Source organism: Tachypleus tridentatus, chromosome 2 (genome assembly GCF_004210375.1).
Source record: "Tachypleus tridentatus isolate NWPU-2018 chromosome 2, ASM421037v1, whole genome shotgun sequence".
Classification (NCBI taxonomy): Eukaryota; Metazoa; Arthropoda; class Merostomata; order Xiphosura; family Limulidae; genus Tachypleus; species Tachypleus tridentatus.
Genome location: NC_134826.1, coordinates 78904930 through 78921682, shown reverse-complemented (window position 1 = coordinate 78921682; position 16753 = coordinate 78904930). Strand labels below are relative to the sequence as shown.

The window sequence follows — 16753 nt, the reverse complement described above, 5'->3', positions numbered from 1 at the left end:
AAGCATCAATTTTCTGTATTTCAATTTTATACACTGTATAGATCCATTATCTAGTGGCTGTAAAACTGATGTTGTACATGGAGGTAGAAAGACTAAATGAACATTTGAAAGTTGATCATTTGGGTGGCAAGTTGCATTATCTAGGAAAAGTAGAATATCCCTATTTTCTTGTTCTTTTGTTTAATTTGTTCAAAATTTCCTCGAATACAGCACTTGTCACCCACACTTTATTATTCACTTCCATTCCACAGAAAGTTGATTCTTCCTTAAATTTTTGAAACAGCACATATTTTCACTTTTACCTACTATCAATGGTTTCTCTATTTTCCATCAGGAAATGCGACCAATGCACAGTCAATCATTCTTTTAATTAGCGACCTCCGGAATAATGGTGGCAAAAAAAAGAACAAAATATATTTAACCAATATTTACTGTAACAAAATGTCTGAAACTTTATTAATATTTAAACAAATTATTAATTAAACAAGAATTTATTAATATATCAAGAAATTATTAATTAAATAAGAAATTAATATTTAACCAAAAACCTTTTTTCTGTCTTACTCAGGTTCTAATCCTACTTGTTGATAGACGAGGTAAGTGAAAGATAGTTTTTCATCCACGTTACACAGGCTCCCAGATATAGAGGGCCTTTTATAAGAGAAATCTTAAGATAATGCTGCAAAATGTTTATATTTTCAACTTGTACAGGTTTCTGCCCTACGCAGTTTCCAGCTCAGATAGGTTTTACTGTACTTTATATGTTATGTGAGAAAAGTAATGAACTAGAATAAACATTAATATCTACGTATACATGTTAAGAATAAGTAACTACTTCTACACATCAACTCTTGTGTATATGGAAAGGATCAATGAATGATGACCAAACATAATATTATAAGTGTGACATAGTAAGGAGGAATTAACTACGTCTAAACAGTATCTCTTATGTGTACATGCAAAGGAGTAATAAACAGTTTCAAAACAATACCTTCTATGTGGACCTATTAAGAATCAAGAACAGAACCAAACTTCAACATGGATATACATGACAAGAAATAATAAACCAAGACTATACATTATCTTCCATAGATAAATAAGAAGGCATGAACAACAAGAACTAAACATTAACTGCCAGGTGTAACATTAAAGAATAAGGAATCAGAATCAAACATCAGCAGTAATGTGTACAATTCAGGATATTATTTAATTATAATAAACAATATCTTCCATGTGCTCATGGTGAGGAGTAATGAACTATTTCAAAACATTGTATTCTATGATATTTTGAGTAAGCATGTTAAGGAGTAAGGACTAGAACTAAAGATTAACACAGATGTGTTCATATTAAGGAATAATTAACCAAGACTATGCATCATCTTTCATATGTTCATCACAGTGTAATGAACAAAAATTAAACATTATCTTCTAGGTACACACGTTAGTTAAAGAATGGAGAACTAGAATTGAAAATTAATAGTTACATATACATGGCAACGTGTAATCAATTAAGACTAAGCATGATCTATCAAAAGTACATGTGAAGATGTAATGAATTAGATGTAAACATAACCTTATATTTTGGCATATTAAGAAATGAAAAAGCCAGGGTGAAATATCAAAGACAATGTGCAACATGCGAGAGAGAAATTAACCATAACTAAACAGTAATGCCTATGGTATAGGTTGTGGAATAAGTAACTGTGATTAAACATTCTGGTCTAAATAATACAAGTTAAGAAGTAATGAACTAGTTGAATTGTAGCTCTAAATGATATATTGAATGTATGTTCATATGTTATGCATAAATAAATGATGTCAAGTCCTATGAGTTAAGTATTGATGAAGAATAAACAATATCTAGACAATAACTTCTATGCAGGAACTCACTCACTGAGGAAAATGAGGCATAAAACAGATGGAATGAGTTGAAACTCAAAGTAAATGCTGGGTGTAGAACTATGGTGAAAAGAAAGGAAATGATCTCAGCAGGGAAAGAACTATGAGTGATAGTTGTACTTATATCAGCCAAAAATAAATTCATATTAATTTGGTAATTCATACTGAGACTGAAGATATAAAATTGTTGAAGAATTTACTTTAACAAGTTTCAGTATAATCATGCAGGTGGCATGCAAGTCTTTATATATAAGGTATAACAGCATGAAAAACAGCTAGTCTGTGCACAGAGATGAGTCATCATGCTGTAATTAATAATAACTTATCAAAATAAATACAAATTAAAAAGGTCAACATTTGTAGGCAAAAATAACATCTTCACCACTTAATCCCAACTTGGTAAATTTTAAAATAAAAAAATCATGAAAAGCATAAAAAAATAAAAAAACTGTCTATACAACTGCTTGGAACCTACATGAAGGATATTTATACCAAACCCCACGCAGTTGATCGGCACACATTTGAACAAAATAAAAAATTCCAAAATTGGCTTTATTTCCATTTGGGATCTGCAAAGAGTATCCTTGTATTAAATTTCATGTGAGGTTGTCAAAACAAGGCTAATTAATTGACCAAAACCCTTAAAATTAAGGGTTTATCTAACCTTGTCACCCCCTAAAATTACCAAAAATAGGCATATCCCACATTTTTGTATGTATATGAAAAAAAAAGTGTATTTCTACCAAATCTTATGTAAATTGGCCAAAATACATCATAGTGGTTGTCACAAAAACCCTGTAATCATGTTTTATGTGGCATCTTGACATTCCTAAAATTACTAAAAATTAGCAAGTCCACCATTTTTGTTTTCCAATGTGTGGGAACTTGTAAGCAATTATATTTGTACCAAATTCCACATAAAGTGGTCAAAATATGACTAATTAAGGGACCCAAACTCCCTAAATTACACTTTTTTTGTAAGCTCTGACCTTTCCCCCCCCCCAAAAAAAAAAACTCAAAATTGAAATATCCAATTGTTCTGAAAGTCAATGTATTGGTGACATAAACATTTATATTTGTGTAAAGTTTCAACTTCATTGCTGTAAATATGACCACTTGGGAGCTCAAAATATACACTTTGGGAATATTTGACCTTTGACACCACAAAATCCTTAAAAAGAACCAAATGAAAAAAAAGGAAAATGTGTCAAAACATATTGGACCAGGGTATAACCTTACCAAGTTTCAAATCAATCTGCTGAAAAAGGAAGGAAAGAGAGTTGATTTAAAAGTGTTTGAAAGAACGAAGAAATAATAAAAACAGTAAGTTTCTCTTTGAAGACAATAAAACTTGTGTTATATATCATAAGTTGAAAAGACTGTAAATATATATATACTGGTGAAAATTAAATAACTCTACGATTTACTAGCAAATATGTGTTTGGTGAATACTAAACCTATAAATTCACAGTGCTTATCATGATAAATGCTGTAAAATGTTATGAGTTTTAAGTTGAATACTGAACCTTGATTTGGTCTAACAGATCAGTGTGAAGATCTTACTCATCTTCATTTCTTGCATATATAATAATTCCTTTTTCTCTCTGTCTGTTAAATGGTAAACTTAAAACTCCATCAATACTTTACATTGTATGAATAAAATATGATTATGTTAGCTCATTTCATAATTTAGAGCATTGTATTTCAACCAGGGTTCCTTAACAGACATCCAGGGGTTCTGAGATATTGTAGCTCTGCAGAGTTCCAGATATTCTAATATGTAAATACATATTAGTAATATAATTTCAATCCAACTACATCATATATATTTATCAGTGTAGTGAGTTTTGTAATCATACAACATAACAACTCACTGCATTATTTTAAATTAGTGACTGAGATTAAGTACAAACAAACAGGTGCTTCAGTCATGTAAATTTTAAGTATTTAAAAAAGCATGCTTCTCATTATGATTGTATGTGTGCCTGAGTAATTGGCTTGAGAAATTGTTCATGTTTTGTGTGTATGTGTGTGAGCAAATAGCTGCATTAAATATATCTACTCTGTTTGGAAATATTTTATTGTATCAGTACTGGTTTTGTAATAAATATTGTGTAGGACTTTGCTTGACACAAATTTGATGCCAGAAAGTTTCATGGATTCTAAAAGGTTAAAAACCACTGATTTAGAGTTTGAAAGGTGAAATAATTTGCAAGTTAAAATGGTAAAGAAGGATAAGAAATGACACAGCTTTAACAAAAGATGTGAAACAAGTAAATGTTAGTGTCAAGATTGAAATTTGCCTTTTCTCAGTGAATGATATGTTTAATACTGATGACTGATGACCTGAGACTTTGTTAAACTGAAAAAAGCTTCATTTTATTTTTTCTGTATAATCAACTTTCATGGGGAACATTTGAACATCTTATGTTGTATCAATGTGGCATTTACATTCAAGTTTCACTAAACACATTTGAGTTTTGAATATACACACAACCTGATGTGTGTAGTTATTCACATTTTGCTGAATTAATTATCTCAGTTCAGATTTACTTGTATTATTTACCTGTCACATGGTTTTTGGTTTTAAATCAAATTTTCTTGTTGCTATGAGTGGGTGAATTTATGTAGTATTTTCAAGTGAAACAAATTTTCTAACAAGTATTAGTTAAATATATCTACAAATGACAACAGATTCAAACAACAAATCAGGGCAGTATTAGATATACAATATCTTGACTGAGTTTCATACAGGGACTGGATAAATGTAAGTAAAGGAATAAATTCCTTACTATAACTAGCAAAAAAAAAAAAAAAAAACAGAAAATATACATGCTCTTGCAGAAAGAATTACTGTAGATCCTATTATAATGTGTTTAGTTCTACATTGAACCTAAAATAATAATCTCAATTATAATCTCTCCATGCTCTCCTAGTAAAACTGAAGCACTAAAGCATATCTTTTGTTTTTCACAGCATTGGTTGGCTGTTTCATTTAGAAAATGTCATCTTGGCCAGTAAAGGGTGTTGAAGTACTAATCCTTATGGCACAGATGCTATATGTTATTGAAACATGTCTTGAGAACAACAGACAATACCTATTTTACAGAACAAAGAAAGTAAGCAACTAGAACAAGATAATCTCAGTGATTTTCTAAACTGCAGATTCATGCTTAAACTACATACAGACTACACAGACAAAAGTTTTTTAATGCCTTTTTAATTAAAAGTAGTATAAACCACATATTTCTGCATATTGAAATTTTCCTCTCTTTCCTGTTCAAGACCAGTCCTCAGACATACAATTCAATTTAACACCAAAACCAAGAGCCTTGTAACTTGCAACATGTTTAAGTAGCAAATTAATTTTACTTCATTCATAAAAACACATACACGTCACAAAGACACCACAAACAATTGAATAGATAATTATACCAGTTAATAGGTATTTTTCTGTCTTATAAGACAACAGATATTTATATCTGTAAATGAGTTTCGCTTATGTTAACACTTCATGGTACAACTAAATAATCCAATTCCAGAAGAGCATGTTCTCTGATATCTGTCACATGTATAATTTGTGTGATTTGAAGATGATCAGGCAGCTTTTAAATTTTTCCAATGCATCCTCTTCTTTCCTGATTTTTTTTTTCTGAGGCCTAGTTTAATTGCTTTCTTCCAGTCATTCCTATTCTCAGCAGTTTTTTCCCATGTGTCAGGATCAATGTCTATAGATTTCATATCTCTATCTTGCAGGCATTTTTTAAATGAAAATTGGGACAGTCTTTTGTTTTTTGTCTGTAGCCAGCTTACTATATAAATTTCACATTTCATAAATTGTAAAGGGACATAAAATAGCTTATTAGCACATCAAGGATATCCCTTCCAGCTTCCAATTATAACCATCCCTTACTACTTATACATTCATCCAATCTTGCCTTGAACTCAGTTACATTTTATGCCTCCACCACCCTTGAAAGCAGATCATTCCAAAAGCCAACCACCCTGTTTCAAAAGTAATGTTGTATAAACTGCAGACAACTCTTATGCTGCCAAAATTTGAATTTATTCCTCCTTGTCCTATTGTTCTCATTGCTACAAACTTCAATCAATTCTCCTCTGACCCTTCTTCTCTGGAGAAGACAAATGTTGGATGATTTTAGTCTCTCCTCACATGACAATCCCACCATCCCACATATTACCCTAGTGTCTCTTCTATGGACCTTCTCCAACAACTGAATGTCCTTCTTCAGAAAAGAAGCACAAACCTGTACACAGTACTTTAAATAAGGTCTTACAAGTGATCCACAAAGTTAAATAGTAATATCTTTTTTCTTCTATTCAATATTTCTCTAAATGCTGCTTCAAATTCTACTAGCCTTACTGCCAGCAACATAACACTTGTTTAGATGACTCAAGAGTGATTTTTCAATCACATTACCAAAATCTTTTTATTCAACCAAGTATTTAATTTATTCCCATTTAAACTGTAACAATAATTTGAATCATGAAAATCTATATTCATTACCTTACATTCTGGATAATTAAACATCATCTGCCACATACTGACCCAAGGTATCAAATAATATAGACCTCCTTGTAATTCTGCAGCATCTTTGATACAGTTAGCCACTCAAAAATCTTAATGTAATTTGCAAGCTTTAATGTTTTGTTAGTAAGTCAAGAGTCAATATCATTAATATAAATCATAAACAGAAGAGAACCCAACAGAGCCCTGAAGCATATTGCTTGTAACTGTGGTCCAGTCAGAACTAATTCCATTTATTACTACTTTCTGCTTTCTACTCTCCAGCCAATTTTCTATCCAATTTAATAACATTTCTTCCACATCCACAGATTTGATTTTTATAACATGTTTTGTGAGGCACCTTATCAAATCCTGGGGATATTTGTAAGATGAAGTACCTCTGTGTTTCTCACTCTGTTCTGCCACATGAGGTTCAAGATATGATGGAGGCATATTTCTTGAGAGGAGTATATTTTCCTTGTTCCATTTCCATGCAGTAGGTTGCTGACCACACAAGCTTAATATACCACAATATTTAATGCATAGCCCACATCATGCTTCTACTTTTTCTTGGAAGAAGAAGGTGTAGTTTTGTTCTTATAAGAAGCCATCTGCTACAAGTTAAATTTATGACAAGGTTGCAATGTCAATGCTAAACCTGTCTAGCTCCATCTTTATTACAGCAGTTTTCCTGGCATCTGAGATCTTATCAATATTATTTGTCAAACCAGGACACATGGTCCTAATATTCCATGTTGCTATTTTCAATTATATTTTTGTGTGATACAATAGATATGGTCTACTTTTTAGGTTTTGCCTTAAGCTACAAGCATCTACTGAAGCAGACAGACCACATCAGATTAACACTTTACTAGCTAGGATTTGACCAGCTTGAGGTGAATAGTAGCAGGTCAAGAGACACAATGAGCTCTCTCATTGGAGACAACCTGTGGTGCCCTTCTATGTACTAAAAATGATGAACTTATAACTCATAACTGCTGTCTTCTGTGGTGTTTCTACATAAGCAACAAAGCTAAAGTGTTCTCTTCACAGTCCAGAAGGTCTGGGAATTTGTTGGGGTGATCTTGGGTTGCACATGCATCAAGATCCTCCCCTATCAACTCCACAAGAAAGGAAAAGTCCTTGGAACATTTGGAACAAGGCATGCTACAGGAGCTGCCAGAGCAACTAGATAGCATACACTTATCCTCCTATCAGGACTCCACTCTTAGACCAATTACTTTCCATGGATAGAGGGCTCATTCTGTCATATCCTGCCACAGTACATTAGTGCATGCCTCTAGGAAGCATATCCTCCATTAATAGTAAAAAGTCTTACTATTCCCTTGTGTGCTCATCCACCCAAAGCAACTGACACTTCAGGGGTTGCCAGATTGACTACCTGGCAATTGTATTAGCTACAATTTAAAAACTATTTAGCATTGAGTTGAATTGCTTAAGAACCATTGACTTTATTTTAAAATGAAACATAAGAACACTTTTAATTATAGATGAAATTCAAGGTATTGGAACTTAATCTTTAAGTACACAATATTTCATGAAAATAATGCAAATCCATTTGTAAAGTAGCAACATTCTTTTTACAACCAGTAACACTCTAAACTTAAATATCAACAGCAAACGTAAATAATGTATTGAACATTCCTCAACCTGCATTATTGATGTTAATTAAAAAACAACAACAAGACTTTAAAACTGAGTCTTAGGTATCATGAATCTAGAATAACAGAACTCCATTTACAAAAAATCCTCTGCTTTCTTTCATCAAGTTAGATTTTTATCCTATGAACAAACCTACCACCACACATACAGAAAAAACTTTTTTAATAAGCCTTTTATGTGGCACCTTTTCAAATGCTTTCTGAAAATGCAGATACACATTCACACTGATACCCTCGTTAACATAACAAATATATATATATATATAACCTCTTCAAATAAACTTTAAAAAGTTAGTAGGGCAAAATTTTCACATTGTGAAACAATGCTGATTATCTAACAACATTTGAAGTTATTAAACGAATTTGCAAAGCATCTGTTATCAGACTTTCATAAACTTTTCCCAGTACTGATGTAGGACTAACAGGCCAATAATTACTGGGACAGTTTTATCACCTTCCTTGAAAAGAGGAGTAATGTTGGCTGACCTTTAATCTCCTGGCACCTGCTCCTTATTCTAAAACTTACAACAAATAATATCATCTGGCTCACATATACTATGTGGTATCTCATATGTATTTCCTTGCTTTTTTTGTAAGTTACCTTATTTAAAATATTTAGATAAATATTATCTTGCCCAGGACCTTTAATCATTCTTTAAACTTTCCTACAGAGCAAATGTCACAATTCTCATAACAGGGGAGATTGAGGATGTGTTTAAATATTTTTTCATAAGATTAAGTACTTAAAACTTTTATAATATTAAAATTTGATTTATTAGTCATATGTTTTATACCAAGTTTATTCATATATGTAAATAACAATTAGTTTAATTAGGTTTGAATATAATTCTCTAAAGGTTGTGACCTGCTCACTGTGACTTATCTACTGCTGCAAAAAGAATTAAGTTTCCCAATTTAAAATTTAATATGCAAAACCAATACCAAACAAATGTGGCATTTAATGAACTGTTTCACTACATAATTTGTAATTAAAAAGTTCCAGCAGTTGGATTTCAGCATCTAAAACATTTGTTTGTAATAAATAAAGTATTAAGTTGTGAGCTAGTTACTTAGAATCTGAAATTGAAAATATATGACACTAAGATTATCATCAAACATTAACACTATTTTGATACAGTACCTAAAGTCTTTGCCAGTTCTTGTGCTTTTTCATCTGCAATATTCCACACACTTCCATACTTAATCACTTCTGTACCATCTTCAGCTAAAGCATCCACAATATTCTGTGATGTAACTTCAGGTACTATGATAGTTGCTGAAAGGTTTAGTTTGTTTGCAATGTACTTCACTGCCAACCCTGAATTTCCACCCGATGAGCTGATTATTTTTTTGTAGCCCTCTTCAACAGCCTGAGAGTGGGTAAAATTAGAGTAGTTTGCTTGCAGCTGTATCTAATACACAAATTCGGTGTAATATTTTCAAATCTAATCAAATGTAGCATGGTTAGACATTTGTGATTGTATTAGGTAATACACCCCAAAAACTGACAAACAGCCTTCTGTCTCATGTGCACAAATACTATTGTACATTAATACTCTGAGTTTTGTGGTAATACAGAAATTACTTATATTTCATTAATGTTTATGTAAATGTTAGACACACACGTAAAGCACCTAAAATACACGATTTTAAGTTACATGATAGTTTTATATAATTTCTTTCAAAACAGTTATTAAGCACAAAAAATGAGAAATCTGTTTTAAATGTTTACACATAAATATAACACATTCCATTCAATATCAATACTAGAGGGCATATTAGTTGCTCCATTTTTGTTTTCTTACTAGTTATAAAAACCACTAATCCATTTAGTTCATACTTTGTGAAATCAAATACTTGGTTATAGATAAAGTATACTCTTTATATATATATAAAGATTATTTTAGTCATTAATAAAGAAAAATCTCTTTCAAGATTGCTATTCATATTAATAAACTAAACTAATAACTTTATACATGCAAGGGCAGATTAAGGTTAAGACAAACCTGGAACTAAAATTTTCAACCAGACCCTATTATGATCATAACTAAAGACTAAAGTAACACAAAATTACACTTCAAGATATGTTTTACTCTTGGAAATAATGGGTAAATAATACCCACAGATGTGCAAGAATTGCCCACAAATTAATGAACAGTATTAGATGTTTCTTGAATAGAAAAAGTGATGCTCTTACATAGACATCATTTGCATTTAGACAAAAATAAACCACAGACACCAGAACTCAATAACTTTTGTATTTATTCATGCATATACATATACAAACAAACAAATGCACAACACACACAAGTACTTAGATCACACTGGTGCTCACAGTATGCCTAGCAGTAGTATCAGATTATATCAGCTGCACTTGGTTAAACTACTGTATTTCTGACTCTTTTTGTAGTAAAGGCATTTATAATTTGTTTGGGTGTGTATTAATCAGCTTTTTGGCAACATTTGGAAGTTTCTGTAGACATGAACTAAGTTCAATAAAAATCCAAATTCACAACTGACATTTTGATATGCCATTATTTTGTTTTCTAGTGTATCTGAGAGTTTTTCTATTACTGTTAAGAAAGTCTGTACTTTATACCAAGCAGAAGGTAAAAAAAGTCATTATCTTAGCATTCCTTTCATCTCACTGCTATATCTCTTTCTTATTTGGACGTTATTAGTCCCTTTTCCTTATATTCAGGAAATTAATCTTGTAATTCCTGCACAGGTGAGGAGATATACTGACATACATTTGGGAATTTTTTAATGATCAGTTTGTCTTATGAAACCTCTCCAGGATAATACTTCAAAATTTCATTATTATATCTTTTTATAGTTGTTCCAAGGCTTCTTAATTATAAACACATTTGAAGCTTTTCAGTGTCATTATCTGTATTGGAAACAATGACTTGCATTATGGTTTTATACTTCATTCTTAAGGTTTGCATTACATCTTAATTGTAACTCTATTTGTGTGTGATAACCACTTTATATTGAAAGCCCAAGTTTTTTCAAGCACATTGTGTAGGTGCTTCCATGTGCAGGCTGAAGCTGAGAATAACACATAAATTTTATGAAGAAAGACAACAAATAAAGAAGCTTCATTACAATAGTCCACAGCACATTGTTCAACCAAGTTCAGTGAAAGAGCACAATAGGGAAAAGTCTGCTAGGGGGTTCTTCTTTCTGTTAAAGGATTGCATGCCAATATATTTGCTACTTATATTAGATGCATTACCATAAGACTGTCAATAACAATCTTTAATTCTTATATCATTCTTTATAGGAAGTTAATGAGAACTCTTGCAAGTTCTGCTTCTATGTTATTGTTTATCAGTAAACATGTAGCAAATCTCTCTACAGGAACATCATCAAGAACATATTTAAAGATTATTGTTAACTGATCCATATGGGATATATATGTAGTACAATCAACATACTTTGAATAATACTTGGATGTTTTGATCACCTGGATAATGGTAGTGAGAACTTCTTTGTGTAGGATATCTATTAATTTATCACAAACAGTTGAAGATGAATATGAAACATTGTGATCTTTTTTCCTTATCTCATGTTTCTGAATATGTTCAGCATGAAATGTATCATACTTATCCATGAGCCCCAATATTCCCAAGTAATTATTATTTTGCACTGAGCCAAGTATTTCATTACTTTCTCTGAATATTAACCCTCTAAATGATAAAAACATTATGAATGAGTTTGTTTTTCTGACTCCATCTGCTCTGTTAGTCTTGTAAATATGTTAGCTTTTAGTTTTACAAATAACAAGTTCGGTAACACGACTTTAATGTAGTGAGCTTGTTTTATGGTGACTAAAGTCTGTGAAAATATGTATTTTCATTCATAGTAATCACTTATTCCTGCAAATAAGTTTCCATTACTGTTGAAATCAACTTGTATATAAAACAGCAGGTGTTTTTATCCTTTTCTTCTTTCAAATGGTCATGATAAAAATACATTTTTGAGCATTGTTGTTTGGGCATGTCATCCAGAATCGCTTTTGTACATGCACTTAAACCTTCTTCCTTGTACTGGCAAAAACTGATCTCTTAAACAGAAAAAAAAAATCTTTAATTTCATCATGAACTTGTGTTTATGTCCAAGTGTTCAATAATTAATTTCTTCCTATTGGTAGAAACTCCACTCAATTTTATGAGGTTGACAGTCATCAACATTGAAAGTTATAGTCTCTATATGATTGTTTTCACACTCTTGGTCAGCAGTTGTTTCTGGGGATTTCTGATTAAGGGCAAGAATTTGATTTGATATGATGATATTTGAAGGCAATCAGCATTTAGAAATTAAGAATTTTAACCTAAAGAATAAAAACCTTAAATCTATTAGCTTCTTAAATTTTAGCCACTACTTTCTTTAATTTTTTCTTCCTCTTTCTTTAACCTTAGCCTATGTTTATACATCTGTATAATAGATAAGGTGAACACTTAATGTATAATTATGTGTGCATGTATAAGTGCACTTGTTTGTATGTGTTTAAGTACTTGTGTATGTGTTGGAGAAGAGAATGAGAAAGATATATCACAACAAGCTACCAAATAGTTTTGTAAATGGCTGCATACAATTTTCTATATTTCACATAAAATTTCACATTTTTTCCTTGGATGACTTGTATTCTATAACATCTAATTAATTATTCTTTTTGTATTGTCAGTAAATTATTTACAAATGTTAAGTAATTATGGATTTCTTATGGGATATTAATTTACAGAATCTGTTCAAAAAACACAAACAATTGATACAATATCCAAAAGCTTAAATACTGTTACTAATGTTGTTAGTAACTTTTTTTTGTAACAAAATCTAAAGCCTTTGAGAATTGAAAACTAAAAGACATAAATATCTTCACTTAAGCCCAGCAACTTAAGCTCTACTGCTTGATCATAGGGTAAAAATGGCACAAGCTTGCTACAAAGGATGAGTCTGACTGACAGTGTAATGAAATTATGTAGTGAAAATATTTTGATTGGTTAACTTCATAACTGTAGGTCTAGACTCTCAAATTGTATACAATTATGCAACATTACAGCTAGTCACCCTATTTGTTGGAAAGATAATCAAATTTCAACATTAACACCACATGATAGGCAAACCACATTACACACAAATAATCTTTCTCTCTCTACAGATATAAGTAGTATCAAATAAATGGCTGTTATTAATCATTTTCTCAAAAAAAAACATTACGATGGGTCTTATGTTTTATGATGGACATTTTTTGAGCTTGGATTAACACTTCAACCCCAATAACCTCTTTCTTAATCTGCTATTTGTATACATATAAATATCCCCCCCCAATGCATTCTACACTTTGTGTATTTTGGTACATTATAACAGGGACAGTCAAATCCACAATTCATACAGAGTAACAAGAGTTGGTGGTGGATGCTGTTAGCATGCCATCTTCCCTCTAGTCTCCCAGTTCAAAATTAGAAAATGTTAGTTTTAATAGGTGAAGCTTTCCATAAACAGGCTAAAACAAACAAAACATACTATTATTCAAAAAATATGTTATTTGGACTGACTGTTTTATGATCTTCCTGGATAATTGCATCAGGCATAAAAGGAACTACAAAATCAGGTGTGACATTTTAAAAATACATTGGCTTTCTGTTTTCTTTTTTAAAAATACTTTTGTATGTAATAGTTGATACCCAGATAAGGTTGGATTTTATCAGTACTTTGTAAAGGTTTGATTGATTTTTAGAAAGATGTTTAACACATACAAATGGGAAACCAGCAACAATTTTTTCTAAATATATAGAATGGGTAGAATTGTAATTGAAAAATTAATCACTGTGTGTTTGTCTAAGTTAAAGCTCATAAAAGAAACTTCCACTTCCTTGTACAGGAATTAAAATGTTTGTAAGAAGCTATGATGATTTATGTTGTATGAAGTTCCAGGTGAAAAATTAGATTGCACAATTCTTGTCATTCATTTAAAGTGTGATAATAGAAAGCAAATCAATTATTCCAGTAAATATTTCATGCAATGAAATCACCAACTATAAATTGTACATAAAAGTCTGGTTTTTATGTGTGCTTTTGAAACACAAGCTAATTCATATATATAATTTGAATTGTGGTGCAAATCAATTTATTATATATATATATACGTCTTTCTAAACAAATTGTTCACAAACCAAAAGTGTCTGGTATTAATAATAAACTATAAAGGAAACTTTTGCAAACTAAGACCAATTATGCATTTTCTTGTTCTTTCTCAGTTAGGCAGCTTCAACTCCTTCTTAGCAGGGTATCACTGTACAAGCCCTTAACATGTAAAATAACAAGTAAAGTATTATCTTGCAAACTATATGTAATTTGAAACAAATTGAAGCAACTGGATAACATTTTTCCTGAAGTTGTGACATTCATATGTACAGATTATTGTTTGCTGAAAGAACAGTTTTTTTTTAAATAGTTCATTTTTTTATCAAAGGTATATTACTGTGGACATTGAGAATGGCAAGATATATTAATTGTTTTGATTATTCCTAAGTATCTTTTGCTGGGTAATGATTGAGTTCCTCATATGTATGTTTCTCTTCCATTTGGTTACTGCCTGAAATTAGCTTAAAACCAAAATGAAGATGAATAAAAAACCTAACAATGTGAAAGTGAAGGGAACATAACTTTTTTTTTCTGGGGAGATAGGTTTACAACAGTTTTTAGTTTGTTTTATTTCATATCCTTTGAATCTATTGATATATCTATTATATGCTGATAATGCTGCAGTTCTTACTGTCTAATCAGCCTTTTTTTTTTTTTAAAGAGTTCATTTTGTCATTCCACAATTGGATTGTAACTAAGGTAACTGTATACTTACCATCCTTGCCAGCTAAGGATATATTATTCTTCATTTTGAGAGAAACATTGTTAGGAAGTATTGTTTTATTGATATGTAAGATAGTATACGTTTTTAGCATAAACTCTGAATTGCAGTTGATAATATATAACATCTCATAATTAGACATGCAATGTTGTTACTGTAAACATCATGTGCTATAAAGAATGTTAATGTCAATTATTTTAACAGACAATATTACAGGTAATTGATATGAGAACTATGTGATGTTTAAAATTATGATAAAATAACAAATATCTTGGTAGACTAATTACTAACATTTAATTAAATCTAGATTTAAATTTATTTAATTTTTAAGTAAAATTTAAAGACAATCAGTCTTAAATATGAAATTAATTATGCTACTTTTGGAACAAAGGCTTAGAGTTTTGTCTGAAGAATAATTAAGGCTCATGAACCATTCAACAGCAAAATAAAATTTTTCTTAACCACACGGATTTGGATTTAACGTTACTAGCATATGTATCGTAATTAACCTCACTAGGTAATTACATAGTAGATCTTTTATTAAATGTTTAGATAAAAAATATATACTATTTCAAAATGAAAAAACAAGATTTATTTTTGAACTTTAAAACTCCATTCCCATATAGGGATATTGTAGCAGCATTGCATTAATGTTAATTTCAAATAATACTGTGAGAAAAGCTCCTAATTATGTCCTTCACTCCTAAAGATATTTATATTGAAGAAATTAAGGCATACTCTGTGTTTTATTGGTTTTCTTTATCTCTTAAGTTAGTTTGATATTTTTAGCAGTATGATATGGATATCTCTATGTAGTTATTTTTTAAACTGTAGATAATAAAGAATTTTATACATACCATTTGACAAAGACGACTCAAACCTCTGAGTTTGAAAGATCCACTGGGTTGCAAGTTTTCAAGTTTAAGAAAAACCGAACGTTTCACAAGCTTGCTTAAAGGTTTACTTTCTATTAGAGGTGTCTGAATAAAAATATTTTTAGAAATTTGATAATCTTCCATGTTATAGACCAGAAATCAACAACTGCCTTCTGTTATGATGTGTAAAATGAAACTTCAGGACAAACTCTGGAAAGAAGAACAAAATTTGTTTAAACATCAGTCTTATATTTAAGAAACTGAATAATCTACTGGTATTAAACTGCTATATATGATGCTACAGAAGTACATAATCTACACAGACTAGCAACTTTATCAAAGCTTCTAAAATCAGGTTTGATAACTACATCAAAACAATAACTTCGATTTAGAGCACATAGTGGTGATTACTAGAGTGAAATTACCACATATTGTAGTATAACAACGGAGTAGAGAAAAATAATTTATTTTGCCAATTGTGTTCTAAAGTAACTGAACCAGATTGTATGGACTTTGACAAATAAGAGACAATTATTTAAAGCTCTGGAGACAACTGTGGTAAGAAAAAGCATAATAAACATTTGTGTATAAACTTGATTTGTTTTAATGTATTCTAAAACAAGTGGGCTGTGTTGCTGTTTGTTTACAGTTTAAATTTATCACCAACAAGTCACAGACACCTACTGTAAAGATCTGGCCTTTAAACACCTGACATACACTAAAAACCCTCTACCAACAGGAGGGTGACAGGTCTTCTTGCACATTAACTCTCTCTATGTATTTGCATTTATGAATCTTCATTCTTCCATCAGGAAATTTCAAGCACTGTTACAGAACATACTAACTCACATGGGTACATTCAGACCCATAGCAGATGGTATGAACACTTTCCATTATC

General features: G+C 30.8%; 1 protein-coding gene across 2 annotated transcripts in view; it reads right to left on the bottom strand.

Moving 5' to 3' along the window:
- The window catches only part of LOC143244307 (serine dehydratase-like), a 46781-nt gene that overhangs the window by 14139 nt on the left and 15889 nt on the right, over positions 1 to 16753 (bottom strand). Inside the window, exons 2-3 of one of the 2 annotated variants that reach the window (XM_076488733.1) lie at positions 15838 to 16065; positions 9251 to 9521 (exon numbers count right to left, since the gene is read on the bottom strand). In XM_076488733.1, the coding sequence (XP_076344848.1) occupies positions 9251 to 9521; positions 15838 to 15999 (433 nt within the window). In that variant the 5' untranslated portion in view covers positions 16000 to 16065. The remainder of the gene's footprint in view (positions 1 to 9250; positions 9522 to 15837; positions 16066 to 16753) is intronic. The other variant, XM_076488734.1, reaches the window with a different exon arrangement.